This window comes from Rhizophagus irregularis, chromosome 1 (genome assembly GCF_026210795.1).
Source record: "Rhizophagus irregularis chromosome 1, complete sequence".
In the NCBI taxonomy this organism is placed as follows: domain Eukaryota; kingdom Fungi; phylum Glomeromycota; class Glomeromycetes; order Glomerales; family Glomeraceae; genus Rhizophagus; species Rhizophagus irregularis.
In genome coordinates this window covers 506,247-526,346 of record NC_089429.1, presented here as the reverse complement: position 1 = coordinate 526,346, position 20,100 = coordinate 506,247, and the positions used below count along the sequence as shown (strand labels likewise).

The following is a 20,100-nucleotide window of genomic DNA, read 5'->3' as shown; positions in this document are numbered from 1 at the left end:
GGAAATTGCAACGGTCATACAACGGGCTTATGGAAGAGTATCATTAGCAAAATATGTCTAGGAAGCGGGTAGATATTATACCACTCGCGGAGATGAAAGGATTGTTTTAATTCCTGCTGGGGTATATGGTGCATGTGGAGCGGTAAAACAAAAGAAAGAAAATATATTCAATTACTTAAAACTGAGTGGGTCCTTGCTTTGAGTTGATTATTTCAGCAAGGCTATATAATACGTAGCTATAATTAAATTGGTGAATATTGCCGTATTATATACCAAGACTTACTGTATATTAGGCATATTAGGCAAAACTTTATTAATTTTTCTTATGCGTAATAAATCATTCATTGCTGAGAACGTGGAATTCAGGTACCACGTGATCACTGCGCCAAACTTTTTATTCGTTAGATGTATGCCATCTATTGAATTTTATTTCCCTTTGTTCGTTCACTGCTATGGCGACTAGTTTTTCCATTAATCAGTTCGTTCTAACGAAGGGTGGAAAAAAAATCATAAACATTTCTAGCTCTCTCCGTTTTCTTTCGGATAGCACTTTTGGCAACTTCTTTGAGCGAAACACAGATCATCTTTTCATTTATATTGGTAATCTAAACAATTTATGATGTCCCGCGGATACAAGTTTTTCAGATATCCGGATGGACAGATTCAAATTCTACGTATACCACTTATTGCCTTGCAATCAAAGTGAAAATCACGTGTCCGCGTAAAAACGCTTTTGCCAATAAAAATTTTATCATCCCAACGCAAGCAAAAAGTCAAGAAAAATAAAACTTTATTTTTTAAATTACGACTAGTATTGCGAGTTACAAGATCAACTAAATTACCTGTTACTTTCATATAATATTTAGTTTATACAGACATCTTTTTGGGAGAAAATTGTGTTCCGTTTTCAAGATGGCTGTTACCTATTTTTATTATTTCGTAAAATCGCCAAGTATTTTTTTCAGTGCGTGCTTTTCACGAAAGAATTACCTTAATAGCTTTTATCAATTTCGGGAAACCTTCTATAGTGAATTTCTACATCCTGTAGACCCATAGTAATGATAGTGTTCTAAATTCAAAAGACTTTATATTTATATATCTCTCAAACAAGGTACCGTAAGTCGAAATCCGTTCGACTGAAGACTATATGTTTCAATCTATGTAATGTAATCTTTTGTTGATGTCGGTAATGCAATATAAAGCGGTGTTAAAATTATTTTTAAACAATGCTCAAGTATCCTTTTCTTTTACCACGTGTAAGACTTAATACAGTTAGACCTCTACAATTGCACTCTCCATAATTGCACTCTCCATAATTGCACCCTCCATAATTGTACCCTCCATAATTGCACCCTCCATAATTGCACCCATTATGTATACCCTCTCTAAATGCACCCTCTGATTCGATCTCAAGCTTATATGATCTCTAATTATTTTACCTTTATAAATGCACAACCTCTCTAAATGCACTATTTTGAAATTCGTACATATGGTGTGTACTCCTCTTATTGTACAAGTAATTCTGTTCCTAATGCTTTTAGAAGATCTTTTTCATCTAATCTAGGGGTACTTCGACCACCAATATTTAATTTTTCATAAGAATTGGATGCTAAATCTCCGCAACTTAATTTCATATCAGCTTTCCAAGAAATGCCTTTCTAATTAGTGTCCAATATAAGTATAAATTCGTATTCATTTTTTGTACATAAAGAAAAACTGATCCAACAGCGTTCGCGCATATATGAGGTCATTAGACGCATTGCCCATATCGATTTGATTTTCATCTAAACATTTGCTAAAGATTCCAGATCACCTACATAAAAAAACTCTTTAAAAACGATTCTTCATTATATGGTTGAGGAACTAGATTTTCTAATCTGTGCATATGTCCAAAAGATTAGCTAAAGAATTAAAGAACATTTTGTGAAAATTATATATTAAAATTATATCCTGTCCCTGTTTAGCAGAGTTGATTTATAATCATCCGTAATTCGTCATTTTTTTTCTGATTATAGATCGCTTTCAATATCGTTCATTTAAGTCTCGTTTGGATTTGATCGATTAAGTGAATATTCTGCAATCATGTCAGATCCATGAAAATCATATGATGCTTCTCACAAGGATAATACCTTGTGTCCGCAATAATCTTAGCCCTTGACTGATTATAAACAAGTTCCATTAACATGATGATTAATTATAGGTATAAAACTACCTTTGAAATTGCAATATTTCGTTGTCGCGCGATCTATTGTAATGTTTAAAATTATAATTAAAAGTGTTATTCTGCTAACAGTGCTGAGAATTAGTAAAGTGAACATACACCTACCTCCAATCGGGTAGAACCACATTGTAAAAAAATTTTGGATGTTCAAACGATTACCCTTGCGAGTTTAGTTAGATATTTTTCATGAATAAACTAGTTCAAACAAGATTTAATTATAAGAACAAAAGGAAAGTCGCACATAAAGGGGCAGTAAGTGTACTGATCCTCTTGACTCAGGTAGTGACCTGGTAAGATTCTTTAAAAAACCCTTTAGCACGCGGCGAGTAAATTACTCATAATGACTGTGAATTTACGATCGTGCCGAAATTTGAGGAGGAAGGAAGTCAGAAAAAGACAGTTAGACAGATCTTTATCAAGAAATTTTTAAGCACGAGTAAATTAGCTGAAAGGTGACAGTCAGTCCTCTTGTATTATTTGAAATTATACTCCCGGTGCCGTAGTGCTGAAGACGAATCCTGTGAAATGATATATTTTTTCATGCCTCGAACGCGTCAAAAGTAAATCTTACGTTGCACAGCCCCTATTTTTGGTAAGAATTTTCCGCTGCGCATTTCACATGACCGGATTATGCTTGTACCGAGATTCCTTCTGATCGAGCCATTTCTTCGCGTAGAATATCGTAGTTCAGTAAAGATGGTCATCGGTCCTAGAAGACCGCGGTCCTACGGTCCTACACCATAAAAAGACGGACCGGTCCGTCTTAGTGTAGGACCGCGGTCTTTCGGTCCTGTATCACATATAATAAGACCGTCGGTCTTTTTAAGGACCGCAGTCTTTTTAAGACCGATCGGTCTTTTTTCTTTTTTTGCAAATAAAAAAAGATTTTCTTCCCTAACTTTATTAGGAATAGCCTTGTTTTATAAATGAACACTAATTGGGATGATGATTTTTAATATAAATTTTTTTTTACAAATCACCTGGATATCATCACAACGTCATGCAAAATTTAAAGCTTTGAGAAAAAATACTTCAAAACGTAATATCTCGCTATCCAGTGATTATAAAAGGATGATTTTACCACCATTCGAATCTTCTCGCTGCGGCGCGTCGAATGGTATCAAAATCATGATTTTAGAATCGATAAAAAAAATTACATCGGCAAAACTATTTGATAATAAATTCAATAATTACCGACTATCTATCGATCCTAGAAACATGATTTAGTCACCATTCGACGCGTCTCGCTGAGACGATTCGAATGGTGGTGGTTTCATCCTTTTATGATCACTGGATGACGAGATATTCCGCTTAAACGCTTTTTTCGGAGTTTCGGAGTTTCAGCGTTTTGACAAGCAACTCTACAAGTGGGAATTATTTATTGGTTTGGAAATGGCCGGTCTTTATATTATTTTATGAAGACCTTTGTCAGATTAATAGGTTTATTCAATATAAAAATCATTTATTATATGAAGACCGGTATGAGGACTGGTCGGTCCTCAGGACCGGTCCTACTGCGCCACAAAAAAATGCAAGACCGCGGTCCGGTCCTACAAGTCCTGGGACCGACCGGTCCAGGACCGAGTAGGACCGGTAGGACCGATGACCATCCTTATAGTTCAGGCATTTCTAGTCTATATATTCTTCGTCAAGAATCGCCTCGTGTTCCTTTGTCGCAAGGGTCGTCGAGGCCAAGGTCAAGATCAGCCATCTCCCCTAACCTCGCCATTTTTTTGCGTAGGAGTTCATCATGGATCAGGTGATTCGAGTTTATATCGGAGTTGTTATCATCAGAACAGAATTGGAAGAACTTGCTGACGTTTTATTCTGGCTTTCTTCATCCTCAGAACTGTCATCGGATATCTTAATAAAAGCGTCATCAGCCTCGACTCAGCCTTTGGCTCGTAATCGGCTGTCCTGGATGAGTAACGTGGCGCATTTACGACAGAATTTTCAATCACATGACTTCGATTGTAAACAATGGTTTTGCTCGTTTTTTTACGAATTTTCCGATTTCTTTCTAACGTGATCGATTTTCGAATTGACTTGATCTATAATATATCGAATTTGGGGATTAATGAATCTTGAAATACTAAATTACTATCGGCACTACATGTAACTCGATGAATCCCATACCATTAAACTTTTTCAGTGTTTAGTATATCATATTACTACAGGAACCGTTAGAGTATCTGAACATTATAAATTTATAATCACAAAAAAGCCACTGAAAAACCTCTCTAAAAAACACCATTAGTTAAATTATATGTTAAAAGTTAGTGCTGCATTGCAATTTTTTGATTTATTTCCATGATGTATTTTTTTAATTGGCATTGCTAAATCTCATCGCAGGTGATTCTCACTGCACCAGCATTAGCAAATATTAACGGGCAGGGTTTCATGACATTTTTAATTCTGCCCAAATTTCTACCCTAATTCTGGTAAGTTGACAGTCACCAGCGGTGATATTTAGCAATACTCTGCTTAGGGTTGGTAAAATAACCGTTAGTTATGAATTTGGTTAATTAACCGGTTAATTAACGGTTAGTTAACGGTTAATTAACCCATAAATAACCTGTATATATAATTTTAAGGAAGTTAAAATAAATTTATAATTTATTAAATATTATAAAATTTTAATATATTTTATTTATTCTTCATCATCTAAATTAATAACATTTGCTTCAAATCCAAATATACTATCATTATCAGAACTATTATTATTATCATCTTCTTTATTTTCATTATCAGAACTATTATTACTATCTTCTTCATTTTCATTAAAATTACTAATCTGTTTCTTTTTTTGTATTTTTACAAGTCTATTACACATTCGAAGATTTCCATAAATATAAACTAATTTTTTAACACGTTCATTTTTCAATCTATTTCGAATTTTATTATGAATAAAACCAAAAGTAGAAAAATTTCTTTCTGCAGCTGCAGAAGATGTAGGAATTGAGAGAATTTTAATAGCCAGTTGTTGAAGTTTACTAGTTGGCCATGATTGCCACCATAAAGATGAATTAAGAATATTAGCAGATTTCCAAATAATTTCATTATCATAAGGTGAATTTTTATTACGAAAATTTACCAATTCAGCAAATAATTCTACTGCTTCTTCCTGATTAAATCTTTTATTTACAAATGTTGTAAATTCTACATAACCAATAGATTCAACTTCATCATTTTTACTTTTTTCCAAAAATTGTGGATCTAACATATAAGCTGTTATCATAATAGGATGATAAGTATATTCCCATCGCTTTGCAATAAGTTCTTGAAGTTTATCAGAAAAATTACAATCTATTTGATTAATTTGATTCATTACTTCTTTGAAATATGAATAAACATTTGAAAGAATTGAAATATCTGATTCAAATAACTTTAATGCTGAAACCATTGGTTCCATAATTTTTGTTATTATATCTAAATCTTCCCAAAACTCATCTGATAAAATATGAGCTCTTAAAGTTAAATCCATATTTTGACGAATTCTTATATCCATTAAAGCCTGTTCAAGTGCTGTTCTTGAATTTTGAAGTGATTGAAAACAAGCAAGATGTGTTCCCCATCTTGTAAGTGCTGGTAAAACCAATGCAATTTCTTTAGAATAATTTTCTTTTTGAATACGTTTCAATTTAGCTGTTGCCTGTACATGTGCCTTAAAATAATTGACCAACTTTTTTGCATTTTCAACAACAGATTTAATTTGATCAATCTTTAAAATATCACTAATTAAAAGATTCATTACATGAGAATTACATCCTAAACAAACAATACTTGGATAACTATCTTCAATAATTCGCCAAGCTGCTTTCATTACACTAGCTGTATCTGTAATAACTGCTGAAAATTTATTAATACCAACAATTTCCATTTGTTTAATAATTTCATCTGCAACCCATTTAGCTGTATGAGATTCTTCACCAGAATAAATAGCATCAAAGAATAATGGTTTTGGAGTACAAATAACAAAATTTTGAACTGATTCTCGATTAATATTAGACCAACCATCTGAAACCATTGTAAGAGATTTAGCTTGTAAAATTTGTTCATTACATTCAGCTTTAACTTCATCAAAAACATCATCAAGTAATTCATCAGCAAGTTTTCTTCGATTAGGTAATTTGAATGCTGGACGTAATTGTTGAAAAAACTGAATAACATAATTATTTTCAAGAAAAGAAAAAGGAACTCCAGCAGCAAATAATGCTTGAGCTAGTAAAATTTCAAGAGTATCTTGTTCTTCTTCACTCATACGATCAACAAAATTCTCAATTGTTGTATTTTTTAAATGCTTTTTTGATGTTTTTACTGTAGGAATAAAAGTAGAAGTAGTAGCATCAGAAGTTTCTAATAGTTCAGGAATTTGTTGTTTCTTTGTTTTTGCACTTTCTGGAGCTCTAGGACAACTATCATTAAGATGAACTTGCATTCTTTTAGCTGTACCTTGTTCAAAAACTTTAGAACAATAATTACAACGTACAGAAGGATGTGTTTTTTTCTTAGACCTACTACTTTCTTCATTACTTTCTGCTTCAGTAATTATTGTCCAATGTTTCCAAACAGTTCCCTTTTTTTTTACCATGATAATGAACAATAAATTTGCAAAAAAAAGTGTTTTTTTAAAAAAAATTTATCTTAAAAAAAAGATCATGCAATATGTAGATCATAGATTTAATCAATATTTATATTAATTAATATTTAATTGTGTAACAAAATAATGGATTATCATTTAATCACATGATTTAAATTCTGCATTTTGATTGGCTAATTATAAATAACGGTTAATTAACCATTTTAAATCAATCATAACTAACAAAATTAACGGTTAATTAACCATGGTTAATTAACCGTGGTTAATTAACCCCCATCCCTAACTGTCTCTGCTGCGTTTTATTTTTTACGTGTTACACCTGGTCCTAAATTTCATTGGCCATTACACGCAACGTGATATAGAATTAAAATCGTGATCGAATATTTTTGTAATAAAAATAAATAAACTCGCAAATAAAAAGTTCAAGATACGAAAAAAAATATATCTAAATAAATAAATAAATATTGGTTTTTTTTCATTTTTCATTTTCAAAATTGTAGACGAAATTAATCAAGGAGTTAAAACTTGAAAGAAGGGAGGATATTTAATTGTACTGCATGTTTATAATGCAAAGTCTTGTTACCCTTGAAACGAATAAATACCTATAAAATTAATTAGAAAAATAAAACAGATAACCAAAGATTTGAGGTTTCTCTAAGGGTACTTTGGACAATTAGAACATATCAGATTAGGTATTATTTTTATTAAATCATTAATGAAAGTTTCACAATAGTTGACGCATTAATTGACACTATCAGGGATGTTTATTTCTTTCGGGTAAAATTTTATAAATTGCATGGTTCCCACATAAATACGCCTTCATAAACAGCTTTATGATTATTAATTTCTTGTTGTTGGCTACGAAGAAGATTGTATCAAAAATTTATGAGCTAATTTAAAAAAAAGAGATAGTTCCGTACTTCCGTTAGACCAGGTGAGTTAAAAACCATTTACTGTATACAGTCAACTCTCTATAAATGCACCCTCTATAAATGCACACCAGGGACGATGATTTTTTGCGGCGGTATAAAGTAAATTTTGTGTGTGATAAAGGTAAATTTTGTGAAATTTTGTGATTTGGCCAGAATTATGCAAGGTTGGCCAACATTACGATTCGTAAATTCTGGCCAAATTTAGTGTCTGCCGGAATTATAATAATTTCAAATCCTAAATCAGGCCAAAAACTTGAAAATTATCAACATTTTATAGCCAAATTTTGTGATTTTCTGTGAAATTCTGTGATCACAAAAAATCATCGTCCCTGATGCACACCCTCTATAAATGCACATCCTCTATAAATGCACACTCTCTATAAATGCACCTTTTATCTAGTCCCAACTTGAGCCTTAATGCTAAATGCATGGTTTTTATATATACATATTCTGTAATGCACCCTTTATAAAAAAAAATTTATATAGTTTACTTATAAAATTTTTGTATTACCTTAATGTTAGATTAATATCATATAGATTTACATGTATTCTATAATTGTACACCCTCTATAAATGCACTCTTATACCTGGTCCCAAGGGGTGCATTTATAGAGAGTTGACTGTAATAAGAAAAATCGAACCTCCTCCTGAATGTTTAACACACCAATTTTCCTTCATATCCGTTAAACCTTTCCTTAACATATCTAAATACCGCTTCAGTCGCCTTTTGATAATCCTCACTTCCTAACCCTGCTTTTTTGTTGGTCCATAAACATTGATGGATGATATTAATATTATCCTGCAGTATTTTATGCATACCATTTTCGAATATACGACGCTTGGCAAGAATATTACTAAAACAGGAGCGGGAGAGATTTTTACCGACAATCATTTAATCGAAGGTACTGTACATTATACCGAATTTGTACCGACAAAAATATTTATTTCTTTTTTGTAAATGTTGAATTGTTTTTTTTTTTCTTGAAATGACAAGCAATCTAAAGCATAAGACAATTACCAATTAAGAAAATTCAAAATCACGTACAAAATTTTGATATCAGATGACAAATGTAAATTACGTCAATGTTAACTTAGTATTTAATATTTCACAAAATGAAATGTATAACACAATGCAAAAAATACTTACTTTCATAATTTAATTAGTACAACAGGAAATTGTATTATTTCGTACGCGGTCAACAACAATTTTTTTCTTAACTCTTTCCTTTCGTATTCGGATGATACCTTATTTGTTTATTATTTAATAGATATACGCGCTTTCTTTATTAGATATTTATAAGAATATAACATATAAATTACAAATACCCCATTTTTTATAGATAGCATAATAAATGACTAATATTTGTCGGTAATTGATTATTGGTATAATTAATGTACCCGTCGATCAAATAATTGTCAGTGAAATGATTGTCGGTTTAATATACCTAACCCCTCCTTAAAATAACTAAAATAACTAAAAAGGCTGAAAATCGTCTTACTGACACAGTTATTACGGAGGATTATCCCCGACAATTCTATCATCGACGGACATTTCACCTACAATTCTATCATCGACGGACATTTCACCTACAATTGTTTCATCGACGGACATTTCACCTATAATTGTTTCATCGACAGTCATTTTACCGACAATTTGTTTTATCGACAGTCATTTCACGATAGATAGGAGGTTCGTTTCACTACAATTGTTTCTTTCTCAGACGGGGATCGCAGGGGGATCGTAGGAGGTTCGTTTCACCTACAATTGTTTCTTTCCAGGACAGGGATCACAGGGACCGTAGGAGGTTCATTTCACCTACAATTGTTTCTTTCTCAGACAGGGGATCACGGGGATCGTAGGAGGTTCATTTCACCTACAATTGTTTCTTTCTCCGACAGGGGATCGCAGGGACATAGGAGGTTCATTTGACCTACAATTGTTTCTTTCTCAGACAGGATCGCAGGGAATCATAGGAGGTTCATTCACCTACAATTTCATCGACAGTCATTTTACCGACAATTTGTTTCATCGACAGTCATTTCACCGACAGGGACCACAGGGATCATAGGAGGTTCATTTCACCTACAATTTCATCGACAGTCATTTTACCGACAATTTGTTTCATCGACAGTCATTTCACCGACAGGGACAACAGGGACCATAGGAGGTTCATTTCACCTACAATTGTTTCTTTCTCAGACAGGGACCACAGGGATCATAGGATGTTCATTTCACTATAATTGTTTCTTTCTCAGACAGGGACCACAGGACCATGGGAGGTGACAAATACTATATAAAAAAGATTCATTTTTAATAATAAAAATATTATTATTAATATCAGATATTAATTAATCAATATTACGATATTTCATAATTATTCAACGTATAAGTCGTATAACGTACCTGAATGTACTAAATAAATTAAATAATTAAGAATTAGTTAGAAAAAAAAAATATTCAGTTAGCCGATCAATTCCTGAGGTAATATATTTTTTCTAGTAACCCCAATTTTTCAACAATCTTATTTTCTTATCAGATGACTTATGCCGCAGTATAATAGTAGGTATAATGCTTGGCAACGAAAACATAATGGGAAATTAAAAGTGTCAAGAAATGAGACAATGTATCACATGACGCCATTTTCAAAACCATTTCCGAACTTTGGCATATATCTCTTGGGAAGTCTGATATTTTAAATTACAAAGTCAGGATACAATAATATGAAAAACTAAAATTTATTTGTTCAAAAGACCAAAAATCTTTTTATTTTTTTTATGTTTATTTTTTTTTTTTAAAAAAAAAAATACTTTAAAAAAAAGAAAATAATTTACGTTGAAAAATACTTTTAAAAAAATAATTTACGCTGCTGTTCCTTTTAGAAGAAGAAGTTAAAAGCAAAATCTCTCGATTATACTTTTAGAAACTTACCGCGACTGTCATATTTCGTAAAAATTAAATACTTTACTAAACAAGAAAGATTTAGATACTACAAATTTTGTTCTTATAAGTTATAACCTTTCTCACCAAAGTAATTATTTTTCAATAAATTTCATCATTTTCATATTTTTTTTTTTAAAAAAAAAATAAATAAATAAATAAATAAATACCTGATACTTTTAACAAAATTACGTGTTTCTGTTCTTTATGATGATTAAAATGAATTATACAATAACATGATAATTATACAATACGATTGTTTTTATTGTTTAAACATGGGTTAAAAATAAAATAAAAATAAAAATAAAAATAAATAAATAAAATAAATAATTTTTTTTTATTTTAGATATATATTTATTTATTTATAATACAGTATATATTCTATTTTAAAAAAAAAAGAAAGAAAGTGATTTATTATTACCCAAAATTCATAAATACATTAAAAAAAAAATTAAATTACATTGAATATTATTTTTTTTATTTTTTTATTTTGTACATTTTACACAAATTATGATGACACTACACATTATTTATCGTATTACAAGACTTATATAAAAAAGGGAATTCCCGGAAATACCTTTTTAAAAAAAATTACTAGGAAATTTTAATAAACACAATATATTTTAATTAATAATGATTATGAAAGGTGAACGAATGATAAAACGAAACTGTAAAAATAAAATGAGAGAAATTATTTTTTTATATCTACCAATGAATCATTAATTATTATTAATTATTTCATCATTAATTATTAATTATTTCTTAATCAAATAAAAATAGAAATCAAATCATCATCAAATAATATTTTTTTTTCATTGACAAATCTTTTCACCGAAAATAATATTTTTTTTAATCGACAATACTTCTCATCGACAAGACATAATTCAATAATATTTCTCGACAAATATTTTACATCAATAAATATTTTCTTTATCGATAATTTAATTCTTCGGTAATACAGTAAAGTATTTCTCATTGATAATATTTCCCATATTTCTCATAGATAATATTTCTCATTGATCATCAATAATTAATTTCTCATCGATAATATTTCTCATCGATAAATATTTCTCATCGATAATATTTCTCATCGATAATATTTCCCATCGATAATATTTCTCATCGATAAATAATTCTCATTGATAATATTTCTCATTGATAATAATTTCCTAAATAACAATTTCCCTATCAATAATATATTTATATAAATATATTATACGAAAGTTGAAACATATAAAAAGTTTAAAACAAGATTCAAGGAGACAATAAATAAAAAAGCAAGTATATTTATTATTTTCATGTAATAAATTATGAATTCACTCGTTTGTTTATATTAATTTTTATTAATTACTAGACAAAATTCGTTAGATTCAAAATAATTTTTTTTGTGTATTATAAAGATCACAATCATGGGTCATCGTGGCGAAAAATACTTGTAATCGAAATCATTTGCTTTTTTTTTTTAAAAAAAAAAGAATGATGATCATTGGATGAAATTCTCCGACTTCTTTTAACCCCTGACATTTATGCAATTATGTAATACATTTAAAAGTTACCTTTGGTTACCTTTTGGTTACCTTTTGGTTACCTTACATATATGTCATCCATCAAATCAAAATTATCAAAAAAATATCAAAGAATATAAATGGGGTTTTATCCCTTAATATTTTTTTTTTTTTGTGTAAAAATTCTTTGTAAAGAATCATTGATCCAATCTATCTATCGATTTTATTTATTTATTGCTAACAAAGTTTACATATGATTCATAACACAAATTTAAACTTCAAGCTTTATGTTTATCATGTTTCAAAATTTTTAAAACTTTTTTTTTTTAAAACTTATTTTGGTATTTTCACACGCCAAATAAACAGATGAAATTTCATATAACGCATATAACGTTTTTTTTATAATGATTATAATGATTATAACAACAATAATATTTAATAACAATTATTGCGTAATAAATATAATATCATGATAAATAATTTGTTTATTAAAGAAAAAAAAATTAAACTATCGTCCCGTAATTAATTAAGAAATTTACAATAGGGAACACAAAAAAAAAAAATAATAAAAAAAATAAAAAAAAAGTTTAAAAAAATTTTTAGTTAATTTTGGTAAACAAATTCCTTTTCAGTAAATAAAAGTTCAATATTAACTGGTCGTAATAAAAATTGAGATTCTAATATCAACTTTTCTTTGTTAATACTATCTTTTGGAAGTGTCCATTCGTACTTGAGTACTAAATTAAAAAAATTGATATAACATTATCATATAATTGATAATAAAAATATATTTGTTAAAGACATTATATTTTAATAATAAATAAAATGAACTTACAAAACATGGAAAGTATAACTCGTTGTTCCATTAAAGAAAAATTTTGTCCAATGCTAAGAATAAATAAATAAATAAATAAATCAAGTAATTAAAATAAATAAATAAATAAATAAATAAAGTCACAATCTGACCTCTCCATAATGTTTATGGTGACACTGAAAAACAATACGTACCAGTTCCTATGCCCAGCAGAAAATGGGATCCAGGAAAATGGATGTCTTTTTTCATTTATCAAAAACCTATCGGGATTGTATTGATTTGGATTTTCCCAGTATTTAGGATTATGATGGATTTGCCATATATTCGCGATACACAAGTTATCTTTAGGTACAACGTAAGATCCAACTTTAATCGGTTTTGATGGTTTTCGAAGATTTATTAATGTAGTTGGTGGATGAATTCGTAAAGATTCCTTAATAATTGCATTAACGTAATTCATTTTCTAAAAAAAAGATTGAGTGTTCGGAAATTGCAATGAGAATATTAGAAGATGTCTGGAAATTGTTTAAACCGTCCGGAAGATGTACCGAAATATGAATACTTATGGTATTATTTCAAGGGTACTTACTTTTAATTGTTCTGAAGTTGGTATAGTTAATTTATCCCCAAGTATATTAATTACTTCCGATCTAGCTCTTTCTTGTATTTCCTATTCAAAATAAAAAATAATATTATCCCAAAATCATACAATATATATATATATAATTATCGACTTACGGGATATTTTGCAAGATAATAAAGTGATACAGTTAATGCAACCGCCGTGGCTATTAAAAAAGACCAAAATGTTACAATTTAATTACTACAACCCAATTACTACGATTACTAAAAAATTACTACAACCCAATTGTTAAAATTCAACTTACTGTCATGACCCGCTACGAAATTATTTACCATCTCATCCCTTAATTGTTTGTTATCAGTATTAATTCCTTCTTGTTTACTATATTCTAACATTTTAGTTAATAAATCATTACTATTTTCTTTATTATTAATTTTATTATTATTCATTTCATCCTTCTTCTTTTCTATAATTTCATAAATAAAATTATCAAATTCTTTAATAGCGGCAAGGAATTTTTTATTTGATTCCAAAGGTAATTTATTTATGAATGGAAATATAATACGAAGAGGAGATTCAACGAATGAAATAATATATTTATAAACATTTATCATATGAGGAATTTCAAGTGATTTCAAACACTAAAAGATAGAAGATCAAAAATTATTTCCATGATTTCCCTGATAATGGAAGGGAGTCCGACACGAAATCTCGAAACTCAAAATCCAGAATCGGGATTATGCTTAATGACAGCTTTTTGACATTCGGGATTTGTAAGGACCCATCATGATTCATGGAGATACAAATCGACATAAAAAAAAAAATTGACTTACATTAAATTGATGACCGAAGGCCATTTTTCCCAATATTTCAATCGTAATACGTTGCAATAAAATAAAAATATCGGTCGGTCCACTTAAATTCTTTTCCATAAACGTGAAAAGTTCCATAGTAGTTTCACCAATCATATCAGTACGTAATGCGCTATTAAATGCAGGAGTTGCTAATTTTCTATAGGTTTTCCATAACTAAGTCAAGTGGATAAGTGGTCAAGTGGAATTGGTGGTCAAGTGGATAAGTGGATAAGTGGATAAGTGGATAAGTGGTCAAGTCAAGTGGTCAATATTAAAATGAGTATATTAAAATTTTATATTATACATACGTCACCATTAGAAAATGGTAATCCCTTCCCAAAAAAATCATAGAAAACGCTCCCAGGATGAAATTCAATTTTTGGTGCGACATCCTCTAATCAAGATCGTTATAGTTTTAAAATTTTGGTTTTACTCTATGTAAATCTTTGAACTTCATCACATTACCTGATGCCATTAGTAAATCTTTTACACATTCGGGACTTACAAAATTAATTTGCTTAAATGGACCAAATCGAGTCTAACAAAAAAATAAATAAAGTTTAAGAAAATACTGCGCGTGCGGCTAATTTTGTGGCTAGACCACGACAGTTACGATAGTTCACGACATAAAAATCATAAATATAATTTTTTTTTTCATGAGGAAAAAAAAGGTTAAAACTTGTTCTACCAAATATATTTCATGGTCTCCTGATGTTTTTGACATAATTTCTTCAACTTCATCATGAGGCTTTTGTCTTATCAATGCCCACATTAATGGTAATCCGGAAACATACGGAATATTTTCAGATTCTTTCGGTATTTTATTAAAATTATAAACATAATGAATAATAATAATTAAAAGTACAGTAAAGAATATGATCAAAAACATGATTTAAAATTGTATTTTTATTATTTTATGTATTTTTATGTATTTTTATTGAAATAAAATAATTTGAAAGTTTTGAAAAAAAAAATTTTTTTTTTTTAAAAAAAAGCTGATATTATATATATCAGATATTTCAAATCATGATCATCAGATTCATTTAACTCATCTAATTTTAATATTAAAATGTGAAATATTGTGAAAATAACGGGAAAAGACAAAAAAGAGTATATAAAAAGTATAAAAAAGTATAAAAAAGTATAAAAAAGTAAAAAAGTATAAAAAAATATAAAAAAGTAAAAAATATAATAAAAAGTATAAATAAATAAATAATAATAAAAAAAAAAAAAATAGAAAGAAAAAAGGGTGCAACCAAAAAATCATAAAAAATCAACCGCTTGTTACGTACATCAATTAGGTTCATTCTACCATTCTACCATACATCAAATATTTCAATTTATTGGCCGAAATTATTAAATTTCTATTGTTTCAAATTCAAACAAATAGTTTCCAAATATACATTCATTCATAAAAAAAAAAAACCGGATGTTACTGATATAATTGGAAACCGACCAAATAGATAAGAAATGGGTTAATCTTTAATTAAACTCATAGAAACTTTATAAATAACAAATCTAAAATCTTTTTTTTCATAAGGCGGTTTTAAAATATGGTCGTACAAAACTTTATACATAATAAGATTGTTTCTATTGGTTCGCAGATTATTTAACACACACCGGGGTAACTTTTCGGAAATTCCAACATTTTTTTCTATGATATCCTAATTTCCTGTTCTATAAATTTCATTAATAATAATAATAAATAATAATAATAATAATATTTATAATCACAAAATTTATTATAAAAAGAATTTTTTGATTTAAGAAGTAGATTTTATCCAGAAAATAGAAAATTGGGAATAATACAAATGAATAAAATGGATTGTATTATAATGGAATACAGATAACCGGGTAAAAGATACGTTGGTATTGTTTCAAAAGGATTACAAATTATTATTTCATGTTATCATAATATCATCATACATCATACATCAAAAAATCTTTTTTGAAAGAAGCGTCCATTGTCTGCATGCAACACAGCATTAATGAAACAAAACAAAAATTCATTTATTACCAAAGATCTAAAAATCATTGTTTTTTTTTGTTTATTCCCCGTTACTCAAAAATAAATAATTTGTTTACATTATACATGAAAGAAATGGGCACTGTGACCAATAAGCACCATCAATCTTTTACATCCTAAACCTTAATCTTTGGAACCCTGGTTAATCATTAAGGGGGATACACTTTCCATTTATACTATTTTGGGTTTGTAAAATATTGTTTTACTCCGCTTATTTCCGTCTAATTTTTTTTTATTATTGTTGTTTAAAATATAGAAATCCGAGGATATATACTAGTTGACTATCTTATGATATTATTACTTAAAATACAAGGGCTAAAATAATTTATACAATGGAATTGTTATGTATCGATTTACGACTGGTTTTTGATTTAATAATAAGGACTCAAATAAAAAATAAAAATAAAAATAAAATAAAATTAAAAACAAAATAAATTAATTTTTTAATAAAATAAATAAATAAATAAATAAATAAAAAAAAAAAAATTTATATATACATCGAAATCAGAAGAAATTTTCGTTAATATTTTTTTTTTCTTGCAAAAAAAAAAAAAATATTTAATAAATCATTTTTCCATTTTCTTCTTTTTCTTCTTTTTCTTTTTCTTTATTCTATTTGTTTTCCTTAAAAAAAAAAAATCGTTATTTCCAAATTAATAATAAAACGTATTTAATAAAGGAAAAAAAAAACATATTTAAAAAACTTTTCCTATAAAAAAAAAATGATTGAACTTCTCTTTTATGTTAGTGTAATAATAGTGGGATATCATATTCTAAAAAGACTTTTATCACGACCAAGTAAACTAAATGATTTTGAAAGAATTCCATCAATGCCTACATTAAAATTTATGTGGGCTATGATTAGGAAAAAACCTCAAGATGAGATACAAGAAATTATATCAAGAGTTCCCCATGAAGGAATTCTTAAGGTAATTTTATCACGTTTTTAAAATATAAAAATGGAATATTTTTATATGGAATTATTAAATGTCATATCTTATTTTAGGCCAACGCTGGTACCATAACTTTCTTCTATTTTCAAGATGTTGAATATATAAAGCAATTTTTAACAAAATCAGGTAATTATTTTTTGATTTTTTTTCCTTTTTTTATTTATCATGGCAAAAAAATAACCAAATAAATACATAAACATTACAAATGTAGAGGATGCCCTTCCTAAAATGCAACATAATTTAGGAAATAGAGTAAAAAGTTTTTACGGTAACGGTATCCTTTTTTCGAATAGTAGCGTAAGTATAAATAACAAATAAAGTTTTTTAATTTTAATAATTAAAATATTTTAAATAACAAAACCTTTTTTTTTTTATATTTTTTTTTTAGACGTGGCGCATGCAAAGAAAATTGGCCAATGCTGCGTTCAATCGAGCCTTGTCACATGATGTCATCGGCGAAAATGCTTTCAAATTATTCAACTTGATGGATTATAATTTGAATATCCCTATAAATATTTATGATATGATGCAACGTACAACAATTGAAATATTGGGTCAAGTCGCTTTCGCTTATAAATTTGGTGTAAGTTATTATCCTAATTTAAAAAAGGATACTACGGATACTAATTTATATTTACATATTTGTACATATTTATTTATTTTTTTTTATTTTTTTTTAGGGGTTAGATTCTTTTGAGACTCCCGATATAATCAAATCATATAAATATATCATGGATCAAACCGAAAATCAATTACATATTTTATTCCCTATATTGGATAAATTACCATTAAAATCAAATAGATTATATAAGGAAAAAATGAATGAATTTGATAATTTTATTTTAAATATAATCGAAAAAAGAAAGAGAGATTTATTTAATTTAAATTATCAAAATAAAATAGTAAAAGAATCCGAAAATAAGGATTTATTAATGAGTATGTTAGAAATGAGTGAAAAAGAGGGAATTAAAATTGATTCTCATGAATTAAGAGATAATTTAGTAAATTTCTTTATTGCCGGCCATGATAGTAAGTATATATTTTTATAATCAATTATCCCAAATTTTTCCTCTTTTACTTTTTTTACTTACAAATAAATTTTTTTTTTAGCCACCTCTCTAAATATCAGCGTGGCTATCTATCACCTCGCTAAATATCCTGTAGGTTTAAATTTAAAAAAATATTTTATCTATTCAATGTCTAGTGGTTAATTATTAATTCTCCTTTCTTTCCTTCCTTTTAGGAAATGCAAAAGAAAGCTAGAGATGAAGTTATAAGAGTTCTTGGAAATGAATTAAATATCCCAACACCAGAACAATTAAAGGTAAATATCATTTATCATCTATTATTTATATATACAGTTTATATGTATATTAATAAAAATAATTTTTTATTTTAGGAATTAAAATATATTAACGCAGTCATCAAAGAATCATTACGTACACATCCTCCATTAGCAATTTTAATTCCACGTCAGCCAAACGATTACGTTCAAGTTGGTCCATATATTATTCCTCCAAAATCTTATAATTGTGTCAATGTTTGGCACGTTCATCATGATCCTAAAATTTGGAAAAATCCAAATCAATGGGATCCTGAAAGATTTTTAAATGGTGAAAAGAGACACCCTTATTCTTGGATTCCTTTCAGTGGAGGTCCAAGAAATTGGTATGTAATCAAATTATTATTAAAAATGTAAAATTGTAAAATCGTATAAATTTCTAAATAAACTTTATATAATATATAGTGCCGGTCAAAACTTTTCTTTAATGGAACAAAGAGTTCTTATAGCCATGATACGTAAGTAATAAAATTTATTATCATCAAGTTTTTTTTATGATCAAATATTAACATATTATATTTATAAAATTTCTTTAGTTCTTAAATATGAATGGACTCTTCCAGAAAACAGCATGCATAAAGAAAAATTTTATTTAGATTCCAATTTCTTACTTAAACCAAAAGATTTAAGTGTAGAAATTCAATTTAAACGAAGATTATAAAAAAAAAGAAAAAAAAAACAAAAACAAAAAATAAAAAATTTTCATAAAACTTTTTTTTTTTTTAAAAAAAAAAAAAAGACAAAACATAAAAAACTTTTTATAAATAAGACAAAGATTACATCAAAAAAGAAAAAATTTTTTTAAATACTTTTTATAAATACAAGCAGTATAACATTATAACAAAAAATTCAAAACTTTTTATAAATACTTCATAAATCATTTTTTTTTTATTTTTTTTGTTTTTTGTAAAATATATTTTTTTATATTTTTATTTTATTTTTTTTATATTTCATTAATTATATTCATATAATAGTAGATAAAATCTATTATTAATAAAAAAAAAAAGATCATTTTGAATGTAGATAATCTACATAGAAATTTTTTTCGTGCATAATGTATGTGCGTTGGATTTATGCGCAAATGTTTTATTATCCTCGTGTTCTGAGCCAATAATATAAATTGGGGTAGCGCAAAGCGTGGCGTACATTAAATCATTAAATTGTAATTATGCTTACTTTCTCATATAGTGCACATGATTCCAAGGCCCTTGAATTCTATTTCCGAGATAGCAGTATCGTGACGAGCTTTTAAGTGATTCTGAGATAGCAGTTTTACGTTAAAAAAAAATTCATAGTATATCACACATAATAATTTATTTTGTAAAGAGAATC

General features: G+C 27.9%; 4 protein-coding genes across 4 annotated transcripts; 1 reads left to right on the top strand and 3 right to left on the bottom strand.

Moving 5' to 3' along the window:
- Positions 1-1,505: 1,505 nt before the first annotated feature.
- OCT59_000091 (uncharacterized protein) lies at positions 1,506-2,348 on the bottom strand (the record flags this gene model as incomplete). The annotated part of the gene is made up of 3 exons (XM_066138586.1): positions 1,506-1,654; positions 2,213-2,245; positions 2,327-2,348. 3 exons carry the CDS (start codon positions 2,346-2,348, stop codon positions 1,506-1,508), a joined length of 204 nt encoding a protein of 67 aa, XP_065988066.1.
- A 3,596-nt stretch (positions 2,349-5,944) lies between these two features.
- OCT59_000090 (uncharacterized protein) lies at positions 5,945-6,659 on the bottom strand (the record flags this gene model as incomplete). Its single annotated transcript, XM_066138585.1, has 2 exons — positions 5,945-5,955; positions 6,089-6,659. 2 exons carry the CDS (start codon positions 6,657-6,659, stop codon positions 5,945-5,947), a joined length of 582 nt encoding a protein of 193 aa, XP_065988065.1.
- Positions 6,660-12,799: 6,140 nt separating this feature from the next.
- On the bottom strand, positions 12,800-15,336 carry OCT59_000089 (uncharacterized protein; the record flags this gene model as incomplete). Its single annotated transcript, XM_025311522.2, has 10 exons — positions 12,800-12,933; positions 13,032-13,084; positions 13,205-13,473; positions 13,600-13,680; positions 13,749-13,798; positions 13,898-14,234; positions 14,427-14,621; positions 14,756-14,841; positions 14,913-14,985; positions 15,136-15,336. 10 exons carry the CDS (start codon positions 15,334-15,336, stop codon positions 12,800-12,802), a joined length of 1,479 nt encoding a protein of 492 aa, XP_025170760.2.
- Positions 15,337-17,195: 1,859 nt separating this feature from the next.
- OCT59_000088 (uncharacterized protein) lies at positions 17,196-19,429 on the top strand (the record flags this gene model as incomplete). The annotated part of the gene is made up of 10 exons (XM_025311523.2): positions 17,196-17,402; positions 17,480-17,552; positions 17,638-17,723; positions 17,815-18,009; positions 18,107-18,455; positions 18,537-18,586; positions 18,670-18,750; positions 18,826-19,094; positions 19,174-19,226; positions 19,305-19,429. The coding sequence occupies 10 exons, from the start codon at positions 17,196-17,198 to the stop codon at positions 19,427-19,429; spliced, it is 1,488 nt and encodes a 495-aa protein (XP_025170761.2).
- Between the last annotated feature and the right edge of the window lie 671 nt (positions 19,430-20,100).